This window comes from Montipora capricornis, chromosome 8, assembly GCF_036669925.1.
Source record: "Montipora capricornis isolate CH-2021 chromosome 8, ASM3666992v2, whole genome shotgun sequence".
NCBI classification, from domain to species: Eukaryota; Metazoa; Cnidaria; class Anthozoa; order Scleractinia; family Acroporidae; genus Montipora; species Montipora capricornis.
Genome location: NC_090890.1, coordinates 49,785,535 through 49,795,534, shown reverse-complemented (window position 1 = coordinate 49,795,534; position 10,000 = coordinate 49,785,535). Strand labels below are relative to the sequence as shown.

General features: G+C 39.5%; 1 protein-coding gene across 1 annotated transcript in view; it reads left to right on the top strand.

Annotated features, from left to right (window-relative positions):
* Positions 1–10,000, top strand: part of LOC138014094 (polycystin-1-like) — an 80,681-nt gene that overhangs the window by 34,292 nt on the left and 36,389 nt on the right. The window contains 2 exon segments of the mRNA XM_068861122.1: positions 646–869; positions 5,749–6,134. Of these exon segments, the coding sequence (XP_068717223.1) occupies positions 646–869; positions 5,749–6,134 (610 nt within the window).

The following is a 10,000-nucleotide window of genomic DNA, read 5'->3' as shown; positions in this document are numbered from 1 at the left end:
GAGGAAGAGAATTCCTGCTTCGAATTCGCGCCCCGGTTGGACCAACACTCATGGTCTTAAAAATATAACTGAGGAAAAAGTGCTGCTTTTGTAGTGTCATCTGCAAATGGTTAAATTCTAAGGTCTTCTCTGATAAGAACTATAAACCGTAGGCCCCCTCTTACGGCCAGTCAGGACGCCTTAGCGGTTATCAACCGTGCCTTCCACCTCTACGTCACGGGTTCAACCCTCGGCCCCGAGGTCGTATGTGGGCTGAGTTTCAATCGATCTGAATCTGACTCCGAGGGTTTTCCTCCGGATATTCCGGTTTTTCTCCCTCATCACCATCACTGGGAAATCTTGTCAAATGCAAATACTTTTTAGTACATTCCCCCGCATTAGCTTCCATTGCAAGCTAGTTCCACTCCAATACTGAGAATACGAATATGATCTATTGGATGAATAAAGTTAAATAAAATTAAATTTAGTTAAATTAATACTGTCGGACGTTAAAGAATCCGCACATTGTTCTTGAAGAGTGGAGGTAGACTCCCGATGTTGGTGGTCTATCTTTCACAGAATTGTAAACCACCAGGAGACTGTACACGATGTATATGTGGGGTATATCAGCCCATAACCTATGTTTAATTTTTGTTTCCCTTTTAGGTGCATTAAAAACTGTGCCAAAAAAGTAAATCCGGCAACTAAAATGTCATTAAGAGGCGCAGCGCAATCCTCTGGCAACAAGAGAATTAGTGAGTATCGGTGGACAATAAAAAAATGTTCGACGGATAAGGATAAATGCAAGGATGTGTCGGCCGAACACAAGTACGAATTACCGAAAGACATGAAGCAGGATTTCCTCATCATTCCAGCAGGATTTTTTAAAGGTAAAGAACAAGAAAGGTCTCAAGGATCAATTGCTTTTCTTGGTAATTGAGTCATAAGGTGGCCTATTTCATAATTGCCACATTTGTTATCTTCCCTTAATTAAGGTCCGTTTAAACGGTTTCAACATTTGACCGACAGTCGTTCAACAAAAGTTGAAAGGATGTTGGGTTAATGTTGGACGCAAAAACAACGCTTTCAACAATGTTAGACAACCTGTTCAAACGCACCGAAGATTTGGTTCAACAAAGTGTTGAATGCATGATGAAGCAAATGTTGAAAACGTTTAAACGGGCCTTTATTGTACCTTTAAGACTAAGTCAGGTAAACAGTATCTGTTCCAGCAAAAAGAAAAATCTCCAAATGGTCTGGATAGCGCAAGTGTTACTATTATTTTTAAAAATACAACCACACTTTTAAGTTTAAGGAATATGTTTCGATGTTTCAAACATAATCATCATCAGCCATAGTGAGTGTAACATTAAATTTTTTACAAGATAATCCATGTATTATATATCACTATCAATACAATGATTCTTTGTAGGTTAAATGTTCCTTACAAGTAGGTAAAATTCAAACTAACCAACGATATTATAGAAAAGACAACTGACATAATGGTAAAAGTTTAAAACTGAAATGCTAAACTGACATGATCAACTTGTTTGTTGAGTTCGGGTTTCAGCAGCTCAATATGGAAGCTCTTCTTGATTTTTAGACAGTTGTAACGGACTTTTCAACTGATCTTGAAAATGTTCCATAAAAACTTCAAATCGTGATGTTTCTTTTCAAAAATATATTTTATGGACAGCCAGATAAATGAAGTTCACTCACCCACTATTTTATGCCTTGTCCTGAGTGATTTGATGGGTTTTGGGACGCTTCGATTTCCCCTTCAGATCCGGCGCGTCGTCACATACAATAGGGCGCTTAAGCAACGACAACGGCGACGGCAACGAGAACGTCACAAATTTGCATATTTAGTAGACAAAGACAATAGGGAGCTTTAGCAACGACGACGGGGCCGGCAACGAGAACGTCAAGTAAAAACATATATTCACGTTATTGCGATCACTTTGCGACTATTCCAAGCCTTTTAATATGACAAAGGTGTTTCAGTCCCTCAGGAAAAAAACCGTTACGAGCGGCGCTTAATTTAGGGGAGAAAAGTGAAAATTTATCTCCAGGTGCTGACGTTCTCCATAACACCTCAAATTTGGTCATTTCGCGTCGCTGGTTTGCAGACGACGGCAAAGAAATGGTAAAAAAAAAAAAGGCACGTGTAGGGCGTGCAAAGCTGTTGTTTTTGCCCACTAAATATGCAAATTTTTGATGTTCTCGTTGCCGTCGCCGTTGTCGTTGCTAAAGCTCCCTAATAGCTTTGCACGCCCTGCACGTGTGTGTTTTTCACTTTTGTCTATTTCTTTGCCGTCGTCAGCAAAACTACAGCGTGAAATAGCCAAATTTGAGGTTTTATGGACAACGTCATTACTTGAGGATAAATTTTCATTTTCTGCCCTAAATTGAGCACCGTTCCTACCAAAGTCATTTTTGAGGAACTACCACACCTCCGTGATATTAAAAAAGTTGAAATAGTAACGAAGCGATTACAATAACACGAATTTATATTTTGAGGTGACGTTCTCGTTGCCGTCGCCGTTGTCGTTGCTAAAGCTCCCTAATATAAATAGACAAGGCGTGCAACTTCCAAGACCGCTCAAGGCCGAGTGCCTCCAGAATTTAGCCGAATTTCTCCCACTTCCGAAGGTTGCTCGCCTCCCAGCCTTGGGCACTTAAAAATTCGACAATTTTGCTAGCATCGTGCCAAAAATCATCGCATTTACACGGCTGAGCAACCTTAAAATCCTGCTCGATTTTCAATTTCCCATCGTGATATGATCGGGATAGGACAACTTCGTTCCCAGGGTCTCCTCTTCTCTGCCTCCAACGACAATGGAGGCAGAGAAGAGAGATCCTGGGAACGAGGTCGGGGACATGACTGAGCCAGTATTGGAATTTGATCAAAATCAAATTAACCAGGACAACGCAGAAAATAGTGGGTGAGTGAACTTTATTTATCTGGCTGTCCATAAAATAAATCATGTTTCGAAAAGAAACATCGCGATTGAAGTTTTTATGGAACGTTTTCCTCGATCAGTTGAAACGGCCGTTACAACTGTCTCAAAATAAGGTGACATCACCCGCTCTCGCATCCTTAGGGTTGTCTGCCTGTGGATAACCTTGAACGAACTTGTCAATTAACCGACTGGGAAACTATTATGTTTCAGAATAGTAGTTAGAGTATTGATATCGTTTTGAAAACCCTGGGTAGTGTTGTTAATTTCATATGCCCTGTTGATGAGACTTTTAATTAACCCTAATTTGTACTGAAAGGGAGTAAAACTGAAATAATTTGGAAGTGTAAGTCTTTTTTCGAAAAACAGAAGTGATACAAGAACATTGTGGAGAAGACAACAAAATTGTGTTTCTATACAAGAACATTCATTGTTACTTGATCGCTGCTTGGATAACAATACATCTAAAAAAAGCAATTTGCCATATGTTTCTGTTTAAATTGTAAAATTAATGTTTGGATGGCATTTGTAAAGTTATTGAAAAAACACATATGCATAATGAGAAGTTTGAAAAAAAAAAATAATGTCATCTACATATCTATGATAATATAATACTTGGCTACCGTTGTACCGTTGGAGAAGTTCATGAGAATTTTGAAAACAACAAATAATGTCATCTACACATCTATGATAATATAATACTTGGCTACCGTTGTATTTTTCCAACCGAAGCTTTTCATAATGACCCATGAAGAAATTCGCTAATGCAGGGGCTAAAGGTGAACCCACTGCCACTCCATCTATTCGATCGTAAAAACAACCATTGGATAAAAAATTGAATTCATGTTACCATCAATTATGGCGTTGACGGCTAAATCAATCGTCTCAGATAAAGGGATATTTGTAAAAAGGTTAGTGACATCATAGGAAACTAGAAACTTGTTGCTGAAATCAAACTGTTTAATTTCTTGGCCAAAAGAGAACGTATTTGTTGCACAAAATTCGGAAGATATGTGGGTTTAAGCAAAGAACAAAGATACTTAGCAAAGTTGCAATTGTAAGTGCCTATTGATGACACAGTGGGTCTGAAAGGAGGTGGGACAGTTTTAGGATCGTTGACTTTATGCACTTTAGGTAAGGATAAATTTCACGATAAATGTTAGAATCTGAGAGACCTTTTTTCTTAAGTTTAGGTAAAAACCGCTGTAACTGACCTTCCCTGCGTAGAGTGAGATCAGATTCCAATTTTTTAAATTTAGAGTTGTCTCTCAACAAATCAACCATAGCTTTATTGTAAACTACCTTGTCAAGAACTATGACTCCGTTCCCCTTATCTGGTCTCAGGATGATGAAGTCCTTGTTATGTTTCAGTCTTTTTATTATTTCATGTTTCTTTAAGTCATTCATTGAAGGCTTAAAAGAGTTCACATAACTGGTGGCTAAATGGTGTATCTCATTCCGGACTTCATTGGCTTTGGTCTTATCCGAAAGATGCCTCTTGAGGTCATCATGGAGAAGTTCAAATGTCGTGAACACTTGACTCTTGCTGATATGGGGAGGTTTTATGGCAAATGTAAAACCAAATTTCAAAATATCAAGTTCTTCGTCACACAGCTTATAAGACGAGATATTAACAACTGAGTCACTGTAAGTGAAAGGAACAGAAGTTATCTTTCTATCAACTCAAAATCAAGGAGAGCTTCCACATTGATCGGTTGAAACCCGAACTCAACAAACAAGTTGATCATGTCAGTTTAGCATTACACTTTTAAGCTTTTACCGTTATGTCAGTTGTGTTTTCTATAATATAGTTGGTTAGTTTGAATTTTACCTACTCGTAACGAACATTTAATCTACAAAGAATCATTGTATTGATAGTCATATATATACACGGATTATCTTGTAAAAATGTTAATGTTACACTCACTATAGCTGATGATGATGTTTGAAACATCGAAACATATTCCTTAAACTCAAAAGTGTGGTTGTATTTTTAAAAATATTAGTAAAAATAAAAATACTATAAAAAGCAGATAAATAGAAATACTCTGCTAAAAAACTACAAAATAAAGAGATTTCTTCGTTACTTTTTATGAGTCGAGGAAATCAGATACCTGGGTGGTACCTTAGTACATCCTACGCGAAGAGATAGGCCATCTAGATTTGAAATAATAATCGCCACCCTGCGAGCAGAGCCTCCTTTTGTCTTTTTCTTTACTGAGGAGGAGAAAAGTAGGCTCTGCCCGAATCGCGTCAACTCTTTGAAGCCGCCGCAGCCCGAACTTCTGGACTAGTCAATCTTGTTTTCTCTCGTCAAACCGGTTTTTCCAGTGCGAGCGTCCGTTTAGTGACAAAACCGATGGTTATAATTGAGCCCGCTGGCATGAAAAACCAAGATGGCGGCGAGATCTGGCATATTAGGCTTGGGTTCGAGACTGTATCCTGGCAACATGCAGCGCATATTCAAAAAAGAACTTACTCGATTCATGCAGAGCCTTTCTCGAGAACGCCAAAATCGGGCAAGCAAAAGAAAGGCTCTGCTAGCAGGGTGGCATATCGTAAGATTGTAAATAATTTGTAAATATAATTTTATCAACCCAAAAATGCAATTGACTTCAAAAAAGAAAAAAAAAAAAAGAAAAAAGAAAGGAGCCAAAATGGAGGGTGGCCAGCCGCCCTATTCACCCCCGCCCCTGCATCCGCCCCTGGTGTTGGTGAAAAATGGTTGGAACTACATACGCTGAAAAAAGTATTTATATTCAAGATAACTGCACACCACCCTTCAAAATAACCTATTTTTTTTACGCAGGAAAACCGGTTGGTTATAAAGTTGTTTTGAAGGGAAAGTTTCCTGACAGCCGATGGGGAATGGTCAGTAAAACATTCGAGGTGAACGGACCACCAGCAAAAGGCAGTTGTGTGGTGAGGCCGCTCGAGGGCGAAAATCTGGCCACCAAATTCAACGTCTCGTGTGAAGGATTTCAAGACGTGGACAAACCTCTAAGCTACAAGTTTCTCTACTCAATGGACAATGGCGCTACCCGAGAGTCCTTGGGAAATGGATTCAAGTCGTTTCGCACTGCAATTCGTCTGCCCTATGGTGATCAGAAATATGATTATAAGATCAAGTTTTTTGTCAAAGTTGCTGATAATCTCGGAGCCGTGTTGGAATTCCGAGTCGCCTCCAGCGTAGAGGTCAGTTACTATTCGATTTCCTGAAGGCCCTGGTCAAACAGCGCATGATAATCGATGATAGTTGAAGCTCGCCCTTTCGTTTGACCACCAACTATCATACACTATCATCGACTATCATCAACTATCGTTCATTTTGAGCTTGTTCAAATTCTTCATGATAGTCGATAGTTTTTCTCGTTTGACCACGCGTATGATAGTTCATGATAGTGTTTGGTCAGCTGTTTTCCCCGAAATTCGGCGGGCTCGTTTAAAATGGCCGCTAAAAGTTCCTCGCGAGGCTCAGCTGCAGCTTGAGAAATTCGTGTCTACATCCAAGATGATAATCATGACGAAGAAAATATTGAAGACCAAGATAACATGGAGAAGATATCTTCTGAAGAAAGCGTCAACTTGCACGAATTAGAAGAGACACCGCGAAAAAAACGTTCAGCGGTCAAGAAGGGCAATTCATAGTAAACAAGCTGCCGCCCTCTTTCGTCGCGATAAATTCATACTTAAGCCATTTTAGCAAGAGAAAATGAGGGGACAGAGAGGGAGGCTCAAGGCGTTGGCCGGGATATGTTATGTCCACGAAAGTTATTTTTAGACGAGCGGAAGTCTTTGATCTAGCGGAAGTCTGTCTTCTGAGATGTCCGTCCGCATGCAGTCTTGCCTCGCTCTCAGGTTCTTAGTGAAAAGAGAAAATGATGGCTCACGTGGAAGGCTGATGAATATATATTTTCTCTCAAAAATCGGACCGAGGTTGGCCTGCATGCGGACGTCTCGGAAGACTTCCGCTCGTCTAAAAATAACTTTCGTGGACATTACATATCCCAAGGGCTGGACCGGGAGCCTCCTTCTCTGTACCTTAATTTTCTCTTGATTTTAGTGTTCACATTTTTACGCGGAAAGAGCCTGGAACTAGCTGCTCGCGTGAATTTGCTTGCGCGACTACAGGCGAACTATCATCAACTATCACGAACTTCTTTGGCCGTTTGACCATGTGAATGATAGTTGGTGATAGTTGATGATAGTTTGGAGAGAATCAACTATCATCGAATATCATGCGCTGTTTGACCAGGGCTTAAGACTTGCTATTTTCGATTGACAATAATAATAATAATAATAATAATAATAATAATAATAATAATAATACTGATAATAATACTGATAATATACTGATAAAATACTGATAGGGAACTGTCAGCGAATAAGCCTGATATAGTGATCAAAGACCATGCTGAGATGTATCAGTACCAGCCGACAGAAACACCTCAACGAAATTCATTGAAAAGCTTTCAAAGTACAAAGATCTCGAGATCGAAATCGCGAGAATGTGGGGAATGAGAACAGAGACTGTGCCGGTTATTGTTGGTGCGCTGGGACTTCTTAGAGAGGGAATGGACCAGAACTTAGGAAAGATCCCTGGAACCAGCAACATTAATGAGCTGCAAAAGATCGTCCTCCTAGGAACGGCGCGCATACTGAGAAGGTTTCTGTCCATCGAATAAAAAAGTCCCCTGGTACCTCAGGACCAAGGATTGGTGGATTGGCCCCGGTTCAAGGAGACTGAAAGAAGCAATTAATAGCACTGTAAACTATAATAATCATAATAATCATAATAATAATAATAATAATAATAATAATAATAATAATAATAGAGCCCAGATGTCGAGACAGCAGAAAGCAAATGGTTATCTTTAAGAAAATTACATTTGTTTTAATTTCCAAGACATGTTTCCATGTTACGAACATCATCGTCAGTTACAGAATATTTGAAAAGCCGTTAGGACTATATAACAACTAGGCGAAACATGCATAATTAATGATGATTAAGTGACAAGAATTGCATATTTGAGTGAGTTACAGAGTGTTTGAAAGAATGTAGAGCCTAAAGCGTAAGTGTCAGGTTGACGTGATGAACTTGTTGGTTTAAATTAGGCCTTTCCCAATTTATATGCATAGCCTCCTTGAGTTTAAGTCGAAATTCAGTAGGAGCGGAATCAATGATTTCGAAACAATCCGCAGAGCAAGATTGACGACAACGTTCTGAGCTTCGTAAGCTCCTATGCGCATGAAGAAACGATCAGGAATGAGATGAGGAGAAAGAAGAAATGGAGTGCCCCTGGGCCAGACTGGATTGCCACCTTCTGGTGGAAAATGCTAATGACATCATTAAGGCATTCTAAACCATCACGAGAAGAATGGAGGACTTTCCACTGTGGTTTTCGGAAGGAAAATCAATACTGATTCTCGGTTTTCATCTACGTGACGAGATGGCCATGTTGGTGTACAAAACAATAGAAAATGGCCCCACACGTTTTGCATAAAAATAGAGTCAAATTCCCAAAAGACGTTTTACTGCATTGTTCGGTACACCAAAATGGCGGCCGTGACGTCAGATGCAAACCCTCAATACCCAAACCTGGTAACTTTACGAGTGACAATCAAAGGTCAATTACTTGCTTGAATATATTGTACAAATGGTTCACTTCCTGTCTGCTTGTCCCTATTGACCGAATGCATAAATGGCGGCCAAAAATGTATTCTTTTGTTTATGTGCTAATGAGACTCACTAGCCTCGCTCTCAAGCAACCTTTCTTTTGTATTTTGTCCATGCAAACGAGGCTAGTGAGGCTAATTAGCACATAAACAAAATAATATTTTTTTGGCCGCCATTTATGCATTCGGTCTATTGATAATCACTTAGAACAGTATAGCTTGATGGAGAAAGAACAGAGAGGTGCAAAGAAAGGGTGCAGTAGCACGATGGATAGTCTCCTGATTGATCGAAAGATTGCCATAGAAGGAAAAGATTATGACTCTATGTCTCACAACTGGCTTCTCAAGATGATGAAGGTTCACCGACTCCCTCTATGGATATGCAATGTCATCAGCAATCGGACTAACAGCTGGAATACACGCATCGTTGCTATAAAACGAGTCAAGGTCAGGAACAGTGTGATATCATATTTAACAAAAGGTTACCACAAGGAGACGCGTTATGCCCGGCCCTCGTCTGTTCACTCTGTATTTAAACATGGCATGGAAATTGAAAGCAACCGATGGCTATAAGTTATCGAAACCAATAGACTGGAAGATCACAAATTCATTATGTGTTGATGACCTTAAAATCTGTGAAACTTCTGAAAGTAAGCTCAACACCGTCCTCAAAACCACCAAAGATGCAAGGAAAGATATTGGTCTGGAATGGAAGTCGCAGAAATGTTCAGTAATTAACTTCAAGAGAGGGCAGCAGGTTCAAAGCACAGATGTAAAGGTGGATGAAGAAAAGGTGATTAAACACTTAAAAACACGTCCCCGTGTACACGGCAAATACTGAAGTACGTGCTAACAGGATAGATGCCCGCATCATTAACCACAAAGACAAGAAGATCGCAACACTGGAATGAGCTGCCCATGGACCGAGAATCGCGGCAAGAAAGACGTGGAAAACACCCGCAAGTATGGACATCAGAGATGAGTTAAAACAGCAATTCAAAGGATACAAGCTGGAACAGTAAAACGTCATCATGGACGTTCTTGGTGGATATTCCGTAGAGTTGGAAGAAAAGATGACCAAGTTGGTGGGAAGGAAAGGCAGTCAAGTGCTCTTAAAAATGCAGAAAGCTGTAATTTCGTTGACCTTGAACATTGTGCGTTTTTTCAAAACAGTTTTGTATTCGCGTAAACCATTGATTAATTTAACTGGAACTATCAAATCAAATTACCATATTATGATTCTTAGAGACTTTAAGAAAACCTTAAGGCACTGGACTAAGCAATTGTTACCAATTAGAATATTTTATATTATACTATCAACTTTGGTTTAGTGGACAGAAAATTTAAAAAAAAGGACTCTTAGCTATCTTAATATTGATATGTTT